The following is a 16,814-nucleotide window of genomic DNA, read 5'->3' as shown; positions in this document are numbered from 1 at the left end:
GTTTGGAAAATCTGTTTTATGATATCATTGTGCTTTAAAATGCTCAAAATCTGTAAGGGAGCTGTAAATGAGGAAAGACTCAACAGCAGAAAAGTGGAGAAACAGATGGATTTGTGAGTGAGGCATGTAGAATAGGAATAGGGACATTGGCTTCTACTATTTTATTAACCATGTACTGTCAGTATAACATCTATTCCACTCCAAACTGATGGAAGTACACAGAAGGTATTGTAGAAGGTATCCTTTGGGCAATTTTAACAATAAATGAAATATACTTTTTCATGCACAAAAAAAATACCATTTTCTCTTCAGGGACTCTCAAGAGAGTTTAGATGATGAACTGTGGTGTAATAGTCTGCAATTCCAGTACTACCTTCCCTTTCAAAGGTGAGATTAAAGTCCAAAACTTCTAATGCATCTTTGTACTGGTACTAAGTGAGTTACTAGTATTGAGTAATGTTGAACAGTTTTTGGAATAATCTTTTTCAATCTTTTTACTTCTTGAGAAGTAAACCAAGCTGTTCTTCATGCACAGATACTCACTGCAGCCAAACAAGAGGAATCAATCTTAAAGTCAGCAGCACAGCCATCTGCCACCTTTCACCAAATATTTTTGCAGATCACAAACTGTTGGCATCCTGACTTGTACATGGTACTAACTACTGCTCAGGTAGGTGGACAAAAGCCAGGTCAGACATTGTTGACAGAGAAGCCCTTGTCAACCCCCAGCTCATGGGAGGCTCCAGCACACCTCCACTGAGCAGGGCAGCTGGGTCAAGGCTGAGCCAGCCGGAGTTGAGCTCTCACAGTCAGCACATTGCTGGCTGAGAGCTGGGTTCATGTGGTTAGCATGGTGACAGCCTGGCTGCACGTTTGGGCTCAGGGGATCTTGAGGAAAGGCCTGAGTTTTTGCAGCTTGGCAGTGGAAAGTCCTCTGCTGGTAAATTAAAGCAGCTGAATGGGAAAGGAAAAGCTGGAGAGCATCAAACTCGCATAACCCATTTCAATCTCTTCTAGCTAGTTATTCCCAAATAGCTGCAGCTAAGATATGACTGCAGCCAAAAACTTCAGGACTTGGCAAAGCAGGGGTTCTCACAGCTTGCTGTGACAGGAGTCAGACAAGGTATTCAAGAGGAGTCAGGAATTCCTTAACATCCATAACAATGAACATCTGCTCTTCCACACAAACAAACAAGAAATACCACTCTCTGTAAGAAAGCAGAGATGCTCTCAAACCTTCAACTTTGAGTCTGCTGTCTGGCACACAGCTGCAAGTTTAAAACATTATTTCTCCCCAGTCCTTTAGCACTGGGGTTTAACTTTTACAGACATGACCCTCTGCCCCAGCACTGGTCCAATGCACTGAGGGACAGATCATGGTGTCCCTCCTAATAGAGAAACAGGCTTTGCAAGAGCTCCAGTGCTGATGACAGGCAGCTATCCTACTCACTAACTGCCCAGATATGCTTATGGGTTCCCACCCTTTCATCTGCAGCTGGAAAGCTCGTCATACACTTGTGGTTGAGAGCCCTTACTTGTGCTTTAAACTGAGCTGTGGTTGGGGGGGAGCTGGCTGGGAGGCAGAGTTTCAGACTGTGGCTGACCATTTTCTCTTGGCCACCACTTCCAAAGCAAGCCACAGTAAAAACCTGGTAAAGATATTAGGAGTTTTACAGAAGTCATCTTTCTGTTGGCATTTTTCATTGGTATGTTTGGGCTTTGTGCCTTTAGGCTGAAATAGACTGCAAAATGGCAAATACCAGAAGCATAAACAAATTCTGACAGCCTATGACTGTTCTGAGATATCCATACAATGTAAGTACAGGTGTAAAATATGGTTGCAAAGAAAAGGTCTATCATGTGTCCTGCTGTAGAAGTCACTGCTGGGCAAGCCTGAAATGCTCTCTTGCAACAAAACTTTTATTCTTCGGTCTTACGCACAATGCAGGCAAAAGATGCTGAAGGGAGGGTTAGTAAAGTAAATGCCAGCTGATAGGGGAAGTGTAGCAAGCCAGATCAGTGAGAAACATTTTTGCAAGTATAACACTCCCAAGTAACCTTGCAAGTTATTTGTTTCAAATGTATCTCACCATTGAAAATAGAAACAGTAAACCACAGTGGGGAAGTAGGGACCAAGTTCAGGAACTAATCTACAGTCTGGTAAATGTTGCACCTTACCTCTAACAGAGAATCAATTAAAAACCTGGTATTAAACACTAGTGCTAAGTGTTCCATCGTATGAACAGAGTATTTTGAATATATTTTAAATACATGTAATCTCAAAACCAGATCTACAGCACTACAAACTTTGAATACTGCACGTTCATTAGAAAAAAACCCCAAACACATTCCTTACCGGCTATTGCTTCCAGACTAGGGATTGCAATTGTGCTGTAAGTGCTAATACATTTACAGGACCACGTGTGAACGAAGGTCTCCTCTGCATTTTCCAGGCCTGGCAATCTGTCCATGAAGAAAGAGCCCCACTGCTTAGATACAAAGTAAGGAACTTTGACCTGATCTTCCTGAAAGAAAAAAAAATAAAAAAATGTAAGCTTAAAAAAAAAAAAAGAAGGAAAAAAAAAAAAAAAAGAAAGAAAAAGAAAATAAATCAGCATTAGTTTAAGGAATTCTAGTGTTTTTCTGATTCTCTGGGAAGCCTATATTGTATCTCAGGAGCAATGTGGCTTTAAAATATAAAGACAGTAGCAACACAATAACAATCTTCTTCCCATAAGAAGAATATTATACATTATACATACATTATACAATGTACGGATTCCCTAGGACATAAAACGTTAACTTTCAACATTTTTTAAACCTTTTAAGAAAATCCCTTCTATTTTCCCTTTTCTATTTTCTGTTTTTGATAGTGTGAATTGCTTGTTGTCCTCCTGTGCTGGAGAGGCTATTCTACAGCTGGGATCTCCTCCTGGGGGAAAAGGAGCTTCCTGATGCTGGGTGGAGTAACGGCAAAGAATGCATCATGCCACCTGTGTTATCAGTTTCTGAGCTGAGGAATGAGTGAAAACAGAGCCACAGAATCCATGGAGAGACAGTCAGCTGCCTAGAAAATTGTGGAGTATTTATTTTTTTAACGTATATTTTCAGACAACAACATCTAGGCTAATTATGTTTTAAAGCATTAAAGCAGCATTGGGAAAACTGACTTTTTACCAGTTCATCTTGAAAATTGCTATATACTACCATGAGCAATCAGAAAAAAATGCCAGGACACAGAAAGATGAAAAAAAGGGAAAAAAAACTACGCTATAGAAAATCTGTTAAAGTAATTTGTGTGCAAAGTAATGTCTCAGACCTGCAGAACACAGAACAGATACTGTAGTTTGTGCCTCCAGGTTCGTGAACTTTTGTACCTTATTCTCCATTTAACCCCTCTCTTGGAAGTTTTGAGAATCTGCTGGAATCTGCTGAAATCTGTCATTTGTGTTTATGACAGAGGACTGTATCTTTTGATCACAAGGAAGCTGTTGAGGCAGCTGAACAGACCACACCAGTGAACACAGAGCCACTCTCTCCATGAGTCTGTAATACAGTTTTACCTCTGAGTATAGATGGGGGGGAATGTACTGATTTCAACAAAAGAAGATATTAATTTCTGTATTCTGACATAAATAAATTGGAAAAATAGCTCTCCTATCTTTTGTTTCAAAATAAGCATTTAACTGAAATCCTGTGTTTTTTTTTTTTTTTTTTTTTTTTTTTTTTGTGCCTTACACAAAAGGACAGCATGTTACTTTCTTTTTTTCCTCACTAAATCTTATCTTTCCGTATAAATCTCAGGACTTTACATCAGTTTTAATTAAGTGTAGGTGCTCTGATGAATTCAAATCTGTTTGCCAGCTGGATGACACATGCAGAAAACTCTTAAGGCTGTTACAGCTGTTCAGGTGATTAATCAAAACAACCCCAGTACTGGCCCACATAAGCATTTGTACAAAAGACAGGGCCCTGTTTATTGACAAGAGGAATTGATGTGAGGGTTCTGCTTTCTGAAGTGGATGGTTAGTTCAGTAGACAATCAAAAATGTAACCTGGATTTTTGCAGAGGTTTGATTCTAGAGTAGGAATTTCTTCCTTATTAAGCAGGAGGGAGTTAAACTTTGGATTTACAACCCAAGCCCTTGGTGAAATCAAACCCAGTTAAATATGAGCCTTGTCATCAAGTCACCTGGTGCAGAGCTGCCATCATTTTGCTGCTGGCTTATCTGCACATGACAGGGCAGGTCTGGCAGGCTAAATCTTGATTTAAAATCTGGAAAGAGCAGTCAAAACTTTGACCACATCCCTAGGAAACATCACACATTGCTCCCCCTTCCATCTCTAATTGATGCCCTGAAGATGTCCTTATCTCCCCTGCAGCACACCTGCATCATAGCCTGCACTGAAGGACAGACCACACACCACCAGTCTGTACATCTGTGAAATGAGGCAAAAGTCTCCTCTTACTGTGGCTACTCACATGCCTGGAGGCACATGCCCAGCAGCAGGGCTGAGGAGCTCTGGAAGATACATCAGCCACTCCCCAGACACAGAATTTGCTCTCACAGCAGACAGTAGATTCTGGAAAGTTCTGAACAATCCCTCTTTCTCATGCAAATCTCCCACAAATATAGGTTTGCTCTCAGGCATATTGGTCAGACAGCATCAGGTCAGATGTTGATTGTGTCAATTTAGGGTACAAAGCCTTGAAGAAAACCTCTACACTTCAGGGAAATAGGGATGGCACAAGAAATTCCCAAGTTCCAGGGCCTTTCACAAAGTCAAAACACCTGGAGTACTTACTACCACCTTTGCTTTGCTAGCTCTAGACAAATAGGGCCTGTTAACAGAATAGAATCTGTTAATAGGACCCTTGGGTAATGCTGATTTGCCAGCTTACAGATAACTTTTCTAAAATACAAATTAGCAGGGAGTCAAGCTCTGAAGTTTTTCTGTGTTTGGTACAGATGAAAGAAAAAAAAGATGTAAAGGAGACAGTAGTGAAAGATCAAGCCATTAGTATTTTAAGGGCTTTATATAGAGGTAGATTTGCTATCATCTTCATAGCAAGGACAGAGCATGAGGAATACTCATGCATATTTACTGCATCCAATATGAGTGATGGTACTGATGGTTGTATGTTGTCCTGAGGTAGTAACACACCACTGACTCTTGATGCCAGAAAAAATCAATACTCAAAATACAGTTTTTCTGGTGTAACAGTATTTGAGATGTTTCTGTCAGCACAGCTGTGCTACCACAATAATGGGATGCCCCTGAACCACACACACATGCTGGATGTGCAAATGGACAAGTCAGCCATTGGTCTGAATTTTGTTGCACAGAATTTGTCCTCTTACACATCATGCAAATATAAAACATTTCACCCATGATTATTGTACCTAAACTACAACAGAGAACATTATAAGCAAATTTAAAATTAAATGTGCTGTACTTCAGGATATTGCTCTAAGAATATTGCTTTAACTCACCAGCCTCAAAACAGCACATCAGGTTGTTCCTGAAAGTACTGTTAGACTCATGCCAAAGATAAACAGGAATAAAGAGACAAACAGTGCCAAAAGACATAAAGTAAATGTCTATGTTCACACCAAGGGAGTTAATGGAAATTCAGGGGGATAACAGCCCTGACTTCTACAACAAACCAGTCACTAGGCAATATTGTAAAAATTAAGTATTCCCTTCTAACTACAAAATTATCATCTATATCCATCAATTAATTCTTTGATTTCTGCTCCATTCAATCATATAGCCCAAGGTTTTTACACACTGACAGCTCCTCTGTAATAATTTTCCTCGAAATCCTGGGACAAATTCCAGCTTTCCTTTGAGTTTTCATTGATGGAGCTGATCATACATTTCAAGAATAGAATGCAAAACCAAAGCCTCCAGCCAAACAAACCCCCAGTTCAGGGGAAATCTTGTTTCAACACAATGCCTTGTATTTTTATTCACCCTGAATGCTGCAATTTACTTAGGAGCCAAGTAACTGCATAAATAGTTTTTAGTTTGCTGTTCTCTTGCTTATTTGGTTATGATCTCACGTACTTGAAAGAACTGCAGTTGTTACCATAATTTCACAGTTATGTGTATCTGGCTTATATCATGCATTTAACTGAAGGGAAAAGACAAAAACTGCCAATGAAAATGGAAATCATAAATCTCCCTCTTGGTGTGTGAGGAGGTTGTTTTCTTCCCCTCTCTCTGTTAGTGATGAAACACCAAACAACTAGAAACAGATTTTAGTAATTTCTTTCTGAAAGATGCAATTGCCGACTAAAGCAATACTTTATTACTTTAATAGTATTTTGTAAAGAGTGATAGCATTGAGAGTTGCATCATGAATTAAGTATTCAGTCCCTCCCTGCACACACAGCATGGCCTGGAAAATCTACAGTAGTACTATATTTTATTGCCAATGAATGCTAAGGGCTGATTAACCAGATGAAATCTGGTTTGTGACTAATTTTCTTGACTTTGTACAATCCTCTGAATTGGCTTTTCTCCCTTCTTAACCAAAGGATTAATGGGAGAAGTCGCTCGGGGGAAATGAAAATAAAACTCTCATAGGCTTGTAAAGGGAGTTTCTTTGAACTAGTCCTGTTAAGTTAGTGGTGTCCAGTCAACTGCAGAGATATGGATGTGACCTGTTGTTCAGACTCCAGTGAGCAGCATAGTAATGAAATAACACCACTGACCTGCCAGGGCCCCCCTGGTTCAGGTTCCTTTAATCAACACAATTCATTTCTCCCTTGCTTGCTTGCTGTCACCGGTAGCGGATGTAAACGGAATAGGGGTTGTGTGTGGTAGGGGTGGTGTCTCCTTGAGATACTGCAATCTCTTATCAAGAATGCTACAGTGTCAGTGAAATGTCAAGCACCTGCCTAAAAGTCTCAATTTGCTGCTGTGATAGAGAAGATGGATCTCGTGAGCAGTCGAGCAGAGGTGTGGCAACAAGGGAAAACCAAATCGTCATCGTGGGCTCTGAAACGCATCAATCCATTACCCCTTCTTTGCACTTCCAGGAAAAGAAGCACTTTCTGTCCCTCTATTTAGAAATGTGTGCTTCAAAAGCTTATATTGAACATGAACAGGAACATTGAACATGAACATCCCTGTTGAACAAATCCCCTAAACCTTAAATTTTATGCAGCAATGCAGAAATCTCCAGTCAGAGAATGAACAAATTTACGGAGAATATCGAGTTATTTTTAAAGCATTAATTATTTAAATCAAGTTGTATTAACCTATAAGTGCTACTAGCTCTTCCTCCCTCACCTCCCCTTCCTACTGAGAAGAACATTCTCCTGATAGGATATTGAAGTTTTTTACTTTATCTTTGTTTTTTACAACCCAGGAAAACATTAAGGGTTACATTTCCTTATTTTCCTGAAATGTCCTTGTCTGATCTTAGTTTAGAAATCAGTGGATAATGGGGGAAAATATGAGATATGTTTAATAAAAAATAAGATATAGATATCAATGTCTATATTGTTTTAGTCCCATTGAAGATATCCTTTTCTCCATTAAAACCAGGAGTTTTTATAACACTTAGATTAAAAACATACCAAGTATAATGCACCCCCCAAATCTTTTCTATTGGTAAGTTAACTTTTAATCACAAAGAGTAATTATTTTAAAAGAAAAATAAAGTCTAGTGCTTTACAAAGAAAAGTGTGAAAAGCATGTGTATTTCTCTGCAATTAGAAGAAATAACCTATTTATTTAGTAGCATATGACATGAAGAGACACTCCAAATGGAGAGTGAAGTTTTGCTGTAGTTCCTGCCTACATAGGACATGCTAGAGGTACAATGCTGCCTCATCATCCATCTCATTGCTGTTTCCTATCTACTTAGCTCTTTGGTAGCAGAGGAAAGGATAAACCATAGTAACTTTCCACCTTATGTGGGAGAATTAAAGGGCAACAGCAGTGCTAAGGCCCTGCTTCCCAACTGTGATCAACTTGAAAATCATTTTAGCTATCTAAGGCTGTTATCTTACAATGAGTAAGTCGGCACTTGGCCAGGTTTTGAAGCAGTCCCTCTTATCTGAGCACAGCTGTCACCAACATAACAACCTGTGAGGGAAGCAGCAAATTAAAAGCTCTTTGTATATCAGGGAAGCACAAGCAAACCATATTTCACACAGAGAGAAAGCAACCTTCAAAACAATGTAATAAAAATTCCTCCATGTTTACAGTTCGCCACAAAACACAGGGAAACATCACAAACTCAGCAGAGTTCAGGTGTTGGAGTTGTGATAAGTGGGCATGAAATTTCTCCTTGTGGGATGGAGGCATCTTGTTATTGAAAAGGCTCTTGCTCAGGGAGAGCACATACAGCTCCTTTTCTGAAGTCCATGGCTTAGCTCCAGGTAGAGGTGCTGTGTCACCCATGCATTGCTGAGCTGGGACAGAACAGCATCCTCCTGGTAAGATAAGGAGGATACACCTGTGGGGAATACTGATGCTGCCAGCACCCCCTGGTAAGATAAGCAGGTTCATTCTTGGTACAGGTGACATGAAACTTTTTTGCAATTTACTTTATTCTGTTCCAGGAAACATCTGCAGGAATCCTTACCTCGTATTTTCCTTTCTTCTCCAAGGGCTCAGATTCAGCCTTTGCAGGCACTATACCTTTGTCCCCTAGAAGCTCTTCTAAGATGAAGACAGTTTCCCAGTTGCTATAGTGATGAGCTGGGAAAATATCTGAGTGCATACTGTCACCAAAATAAACAACCTGTGAGGGAAGAAGAAAATTAGAAGTTCATTGTATATGAGGAAAACACAAGCAAACTGTATTTCACAGAGAGAAAAGGAGCCTTAAAACTACCTAATAAAAATTCCTCCATGTTTACACTTGGTCAAGACATGCAGAGATCCTATTAATGTCAAGTTTGGGGTTTTATCTTCAACCAGCTCCGTAAGGGAAAAGCTGGCACCGCACACCCTCCTTGCTCTCCCTCTCCAGGGGCATTGGAAAGGGATGCCTAACTGGGACCAGCAAAAGGAAGTGTGAGTTTTTCGGCTGACAGAAATAGCCTGATGAGAAGCAGTAGAAAGACTACCAAAAAAATACAGTAAACTGGAACAAGTTTCAGACTACACTGGAAACAAGACAGAATATTCTTCTTGGTGACTCGAAACTCTTCTGTGCCCAGGGAGGAATTTATTCACTATGAAAAATTAATTACACCATCATTAGTGGCATTTTCACCTACCAGACCTGTACTTAACATATTCCTAGTTTTCACTGATGCCATCTTTTAATCTTTATGATCTATTTCCTCAGCGACATTTCCTGATGACAACCTGATTCTTCCTAAAGCTGCTGAAATGTTTAACCATGCATACAGAAAGTTTACATCTAGAAAGTTTACATATTCTACCAGAAGACAAATATGCTACTTCCAGTTCTGGGCTGCAGGCTGCTGGACAGCAGCAAGAATAAACAGAACAGAAGTTTGTGACCAATCACATCAATAACTTTAATGAAAGTTTGCCTGGTGAATTCTTGAGTGAAACAGGGTATTTTCAAAGAGATTTACTCTCACAACATACCTTGGGATCCAACTTGCCAGTCATCTTCTTCAATAGATCATAAAGCTGGATAGCATTACCTTGGGAATACCAACCAGGCTTGTCCAGTGACAGCAGAGCCTCCTGTTCCTCGTCATTTTCTGAAATCACCAAGCCAAATTGCATGCTGTTAGTGAGACCAGCCCATCCTCCTGTACTTGTGAGATGTGTGACAAGCTGCCTGTGCACAGCTGGTCTATTTTGACATTAAACCGGCTCCAGTGTCTGGCTCAAGTTCTGGTACTGACTGTGGATTCAGTCAAGGTGTTTGGTAGCTGGGGGTAGGCAGACCTTCATGAGAAAAGAAGCAGCTGGGCCTTGTGTGCACAGAAGAAGACCTAAGGAAATAAATTCATGGACTTTGCCATCCAAACACTGCAGCACTGAATGCAGGAGGCCATACAGACTGATGGAGCTGCTTCAGATGAAGGTGAAACCAGGAGATAAAACAGACTGTAAGAGACAACATGTACCTTGTCATGCATAAAAATGACCCACAGTTTTTAAACACTGACATAAACCCAACAAAACAGACTGAAGTAGCTCTTAAGGATGTTCATCAGTCTTAGACCAGCACAAACAATGAGCAGTTCCAGTTATCATCCAGTTTTGAAGAAATAATGAGTGGACAAATGATGAGTGGACAAAACCCCCAATGCTACTGGCAGTGGTATAATCTGCATTGACAGTAACCCACTCTGGCAGTGTCAGCAAATTAGAAAAAAATCAGTAGAAACTGGAACTCCATGGTCATCACCCAGCTCTGCCACAGGCTTTGTCTCTGGCTGTTTCCAAAGCATAGATCTGTCCCAGTGTCCACGTAACCTTGTTGCTTTTTCAAATCCAAGTGCTATTGCCAGATGAACTCTAGCTTCTTGCTGGAGCCAAAATAGCAGCCTCAATGAACCCATAAACTACAATTTCACCAGAAATATTAATATGAATGTCTTTTGTCTATTGAACTGGTGAAACAAAAGGCTTATTTTTTTATTTAGTCTCACACATCTTAATTTTATGCTAGAGACAGAAGAGTTAGAAAACAATACAGTATTTAGATCTGACTCAGTTTTTCTCCTGCTTCACAGAATTTTTCAAAGTACTTAAAATGTGTTAGGAATAAGAGGAAAAGAGCAACTTCTACTTGGTTAGAGACTGCTGAAAGATAAATGCAAATTTTGGAGAACAGTGAAATGCTAAGACAGCCTTATGTTTAAGAGCACTGAAGATGTGCATGGCACAATACACTGGTCTTTGAATAAAATTTAAAAAGGAGCAAAAAGAGGGAAATGACTAGGTAGAGAGAGGAATGAAATAATTCTTTAACATTACGAATCTATGAATTTGAAGAAATGGAGACAAAACAATTCTATATTAAGGGTGTTTTATAAACTAGGAAAAAACAAGGAAGTTCAAAGTTGACATTAACAATTCATGTAGAACTTGCGTGGAAATGTCTTTTCCTTTGTTCTTCTTCAGGAATGTAACACTAATTACAATAATAATAAATATGATAACATCCATTAAAAAAAAAATCTTAATTTCCTGACTATTAAAACCTTTGATCAAACAACTTTTGAGCAAACAGAAGTTGTCATAACAGTAAATTTATTTTATTTTCCTTGTATTTTTAGACATATTTGGATGGTTGGCTGAACAAGTAGACACAATCTTCAAATGACATGGACATACAAAAAGAAACTTAGGAAAACAACTCTTTTGAGAAGCTATAAAGTTTTTTGAAATTTTTGAAGATTTGTATAGCTGTCATTGTCTCTCCATTCAGTCAATCAGCAAAATGCTGGAGAAAAATTGAGCTTTTATGAGGTATTTTCTGAATAATGACATTGCATTTGTAAACAGAAACCCTATGTATTACAGCAGTTTCAGGAGGCTCCAGCAAAGAGCCTGCTTGCTACCCTGTGGAATGGCATGAGGGGAAGTCCTGACAGCAACAATTCACTCTAATTACAAGGCAGAAGACCACTCACTCTGTGACAGCTATTGCTGTCACCCCTAGCAATGGGATTCATCTCACTTAAGGCATTTGGAATTTAGGCCTCTAATGCACAGTTACAATCTGAACTAGCTGGCCAGGAACCTGTACTAGGCAAAAGACAGTGCAACTAGAATTTTCTGGGGTGCCAGCTACGGAGAAGGAAAGGATTTAATTAAGTGAGAAATTTCATTTATAGGCAAAGGAATAAAGGGAAAAGAATTTCCCCTTTAGAAGGAGGCAGCAAATAGCACTGAAATGTCTAGCTCATTATGGGAACATTTCTATTTGGAAGGATCTTCATAAATTTGAGGAATTAGGAAAGGTCCTTTAAAATATTTGAGATGTAAGGTCATAGGAACAACAACTCTGAATGGAAAAATCATGTCTTGAACCATCTCTTATGGCTGCTTGTTCTCCCACATCGAGGGGTGACTGTGTCAATTTTATAACTAATCTGAAGTGGAAGGAAATGGATGGTGTTTCAGTTGTGATAAGTCATTAATGAGAACAGTTTCTAGTTCACTTATATTTATCCAGTGGCAAAATACAGTTAAGAAAATTATTTTTCAGCACCACCTTTCAAGGCTTTTTGTAGGAGTTCTGCCATGAAAAAATTTATACACAACAACTTAAAAACCCATCAATGACACCATTGGCTCTGGCCTTGTATCCTTCAGATAGTGCTGAAGAAATCGGAAAATTTCCTGCAAAAACGCTGCATAAATGTGATTATGGTAGTTCCTAACATATATATTCCAAGCTGAACACTGGCTACCCTCAGTCAAGAGGAAAACTTCTGCTGACCTTCTTTCCACTTTGCTGTTATTGATTCTTAAAAGTTCATTCAAAGGTCAGAAATGCTATAAATATTCTTTCAGCAGGAAGAAACAAATAGGTGAGGATGCTTTAGGTCTTATTAACTAGGAGGAAAAGGAGATGTCCTGACAATATCAAACAGACTGAAAAACCAAAAAGAATTTCTCTGATGATATAGATAGAGTGATTTGCTTCCTTTTAGAAGCCTCAACACTGCAAACCAGATTCCTGGCTGTAGACTGAAAACATGTCACGTCAAGAAATGTAAAGGTACCAAGCAAGTAAAATTGAAATAATTAAACCCAGAAAATCATTCTAAAACACTTGCCCAAACCTAATTGTGATTCAGAGCAGTCTTCCTGAAGGGAAGTTACTGTTCCCCTTTAAAAACAGTGAAAGCTTGACTCATGCTGGGGCAATAGTAACATTGTTGGGATGGCAATTTCCATATTGCTTTGTCTAACAGAAATATACTTTCATCACCAATAAAAGATAAGTTTTTTCAGATAAACCAATTCACTAACAAGACTCAATATCCATTTTCTTGTGAGAATTTTCTTGCCTACCTTTAAATGTACACTACAGCTTTAAAACATAGCCTGAGGAACATCTGGTTTCATTCTGAATGATTAAGCAAAAATTAATCAGTGAAGCTTATTCTCATTTAAATGACAACTGATGGTAATTTACTTTGGCAAAGAGTCACTTTTTGGGAAAGACTTTGTACAGCCTGCTTAGTGCCATCTGTTCTGTGTCCTCTAATGGGTTATACCTGCTGAGAGGAAAAGGGTCTGAACCTGGGGATCCATCCCCTGCCTGGTTGGTTTTACACTGTTAGACCCCAGGCCAGAGGATAGGGCTCTTGGTTGGGAAGCATGAGGTTAAGAGAGAAGCTCAAGTGAGGGGAAATTTATGCTTCAACAGTTATTCATCTGTACTGAGCCACATCTACACCCAGATTAATTCTCATCCGTTCACCACCCCTGAGGCATCATCCCTTGCTGCTCTTCCAGCTGGATGCCCTGCAGTGAGTGTTGGCTACACACTGGGGCCAGTACCTGCTAGTGACTCACCAAAGAGCCTGAGGACAGCTCACATCAACTTGACTGGGCAGACACCAGGGGAAGAAAGCAATTCCAAGTGCCCAGAGGCCCTGCCAGCCAAAAGTGTGCTGGGTTTAACTACAGTGTGCATACAGCTCACCTATAGCCTGTCCTTCTGCCTTTCCCTGGACAGCCTTCAACCCATTTCCACACAGACCTAGTCAGACTGGCTATTAGGGTTACTGTTTTTTTTTTTTTTTTTTCCATTTGAGCTGAGCAGTAGAATGAAAAACATGTGCCAGCTTGTCACTGCTCATGCCTGTACCTGCTCCTGCCTCTCTTGCCCATGGGCAGCTCTGGTGGGCTCCCTCAGCCTGCAGGCACCTCATACAGATGGGCTCGTGTGTTCAGCATCTGAAGCTCTGGTTACCAACATGGGGGCTATTGTAAAACAAACCCATGGTATGGTCCACAACTATCACACTGATATGCCTCTCTGCAATTTAAAATAATGCCATTTCAGACCCTGAGGGCATTAATATAAAAGCTAGGTTATGTTCCAGACTTGCAAACACAGTCTGATTCTGGACAACATTTTGAGCTCACTTAAGAAAGGTAAACTCCATTCCAAAAGGGAAATCATGGCAGGAAAGTGCATTGTTTTACAAGGACAAAGGGACTTGCACAGGGTTCTTCCAATTGTAAAGGTACAGCAAGATGGGATGACATAAGCTGTGGAGTTTCCCTGTGGGTATGTTCTCCATGAAAACAAGCACTTACAAGATTCCCAGAGGCAAAACTTCATACCCTATGAGCACCCTTCTTAGGGTATCATCCCAAACTCCTGTGTATAGACTTTTTTGTGTGGTTTCCAGGATTCACTGTGGTATTAGTGTGTGTTTTGCCATCCCTGAATTACTTCTGTGCCCTGGAAGCAGCTGTGAAATCCATCTGCTCATGCATCCGCACTTCCCAGTCCCCTGTCTGACTGCAGGGAAATGATAAAGAACAAATTATTCCCTTGACAAGATGTGCTGAAATGAAAGGTTAAAGCTTCCCAAAGTGATTTTGGCCATCTCCATTCCTGGCAGTCCAATCTGTGGTGTTTTGTTCCCCCCCAGCCCAGAAAAAGCCTGAAGATCACCTCCTCTTTGCATCGTTCTGCATTTTTGGGGGAGGCTTATGGTTGGTGAGATGGAAGCTGGACTAATCAAAGTAAAAACTCAATTTTGAAAGCTGGAACATGATTTAAAAATTTACATCTTTCTTAAGTTTAGCAATCCCACCTAGCATATGTGTGTTTGATCATCTGGAGGACTAAATAACAGTACTACTAAAAGCTGGCAATGCTCTGGAAGAAACCACAGATAAAGCTGAGGAAAAAAACTAGATACCACCCTGTGAAAAAAACCCAAAAACTATTTCATAATAATTCATAAGTAGTGTTTATCACTTTACTAACAATTACTTTTCTCAGGAAGGACTTATATCCTTCCACTATTTTGTAAGATTAAAGTACAAAATAGCGTATTTTCAAATTGCTCCAGGCATATATAAAAACCACAGAATCCTTTGAGCAGAAATTAAAAAAAAAGAAAGTTTTTATTTTTTAGTTTTACCAAAACCTTTCATACTTTTATTAAAATTAAGCCTTACTCCTTAAATTGTGCCAAGCAACAGGCTATGTAGAGATAAGACAGAAGCTTTACTTGTTTGCAAGAAAATCAGTAGTTCCTTTAGAGACGTCAGCAAGTAAGCTTCTCTGAACTTTTACTTGTTTATAAGAAAATCAGTAGCTTCTTCAGAGAAGCAAGTTAGTTTCTCTAGAAAGTTTTGATTGTTCTGTTACAGGAACTGAAAATAACAGCTCCCTACAGATTAAGTAATTTGTTTTCAAAACTGTCAAAGCATTAACTTTCTGTCTTCCCAGGAACAGTCTGGCTAACAAAGCCTTTCTGTTTGAAACACTGATATGATGAAATACAAGCAAGGCTGTCTTTTTCTCAGGAAAGAAAAATCACTTTTTGGAAAATGACTCTCCTGCAAGTTAATTTTTAATTGTAGTTCATGTGCAAATTTGGCAAGAGTTTTCCATAATTTTATTTAATTGCAATTCTAAATAAGAAAACTTCCACTCTGCAAGGCTAAATGCATAATTTCACTTCTTCATTGCAGATATTTTGTAAAGGTTTTTGTGTTCTCTTTTGTTTTTTTAAACTGGGATCTTGGAAAGGTACAAAATGGCACAAAAAGAAATAATTCCCTCTCTAGAGCAGTTTTATTCTGGATCTCATTAGTTTTGTAAAAAGATCCAGAGCCTTATAAAGGAGGAACTTCTCATATTCAGAAAAATAACCATGTTAAAATTAGCATAACAGTCTTCCTAGAGATCCCTTAATAATTACGGAGAGAGACAGGCTTTTCCAGAAAGCATTTCCAATTTAAATAAATTAGGAAAGGTAGGTAATTGAGGGAAAAAACCCTGACATAAACATTCCAGGAATATACAGTTCAGTTCAAGCACCTCTCCTCAGCTGTTGTTACCAGGGTGTAAGCAGAACATGGAGGGAAACAGAGAAGATGAGATGAAGGCCATCAGACAGTTCTGACCTAACCTGTCACTTCAGGAAAATGTCTCAATTTCTCAAAATCAAAGTGAGACACACAAAGCATCTTCTTTGCACTGTGTAGTCTATAGTCTTCCAGTTTATATGAACCTTTTAAGTCTCCCTAGTAATACCTCCTGAAATAAGGAAAATTGAAATTTGCTCTTGGACCATACTTTTCCCCAATGAAAACTGACACTGAAGTGTAATGGGGAAAAACTCCCTGCCATCATTTACCTTGGCCTTAGACTTAAAAAACAACCTCGAGGAGCAAAAAAAGAAAAAAGTTCTTTAATCTTCAGTTACAGAAAAACTAAGAACTTTTTCCCCTGTATCTTAATACTTCATACCCCCACAAAGCAATATAGGGACCCTGCTGCAAGGACCCTTATCTTTTCATATTTTCAATTCCCTAAAATACATTTTTTCAAAGAGAATAATGATTGTGTAGGAGACAAGAGTATGCATAGTTATTGCACACACTAATTTACCTGGATTACACAATAGACATTTTCATTAACTTTTATATGAAAACTATTTATACAACTAGGTTGATTTATGATTTATAAGTATTTCAATTCTTTTTTTCCTGTCTTATTACACTATCTCAAATACCTACTTTAATTTTATTGATTTATTCTGTCTGAAGTTCCAGCTGCAAATATTGGCTGCCTCTGAAAGGGGGGAGTTTTATATCAGCCTTTAAGGACTAACTTAAGATTCTAAATGCAGAAAAACAAATTTGGGAAT

The 16,814-nt window shown here is 39.1% G+C and overlaps 1 protein-coding gene across 1 annotated transcript in view; it reads right to left on the bottom strand.

Annotated features, from left to right (window-relative positions):
* NT5DC1 (5'-nucleotidase domain containing 1) overlaps positions 1-16,814 on the bottom strand; it is a 121,609-nt gene that overhangs the window by 8,574 nt on the left and 96,221 nt on the right. The window contains exons 9-11 of the mRNA XM_056487421.1: positions 9,586-9,704; positions 8,606-8,764; positions 2,357-2,525 (exon numbers count right to left, since the gene is read on the bottom strand). Of these exons, the coding sequence (XP_056343396.1) occupies positions 2,357-2,525; positions 8,606-8,764; positions 9,586-9,704 (447 nt within the window). The remainder of the gene's footprint in view (positions 1-2,356; positions 2,526-8,605; positions 8,765-9,585; positions 9,705-16,814) is intronic.

Source organism: Oenanthe melanoleuca, chromosome 3 (genome assembly GCF_029582105.1).
Source record: "Oenanthe melanoleuca isolate GR-GAL-2019-014 chromosome 3, OMel1.0, whole genome shotgun sequence".
Classification (NCBI taxonomy): Eukaryota; Metazoa; Chordata; class Aves; order Passeriformes; family Muscicapidae; genus Oenanthe; species Oenanthe melanoleuca.
Note: the sequence above shows the minus strand (reverse complement) of the source record. Positions and strands in the feature narration are given on the sequence as shown.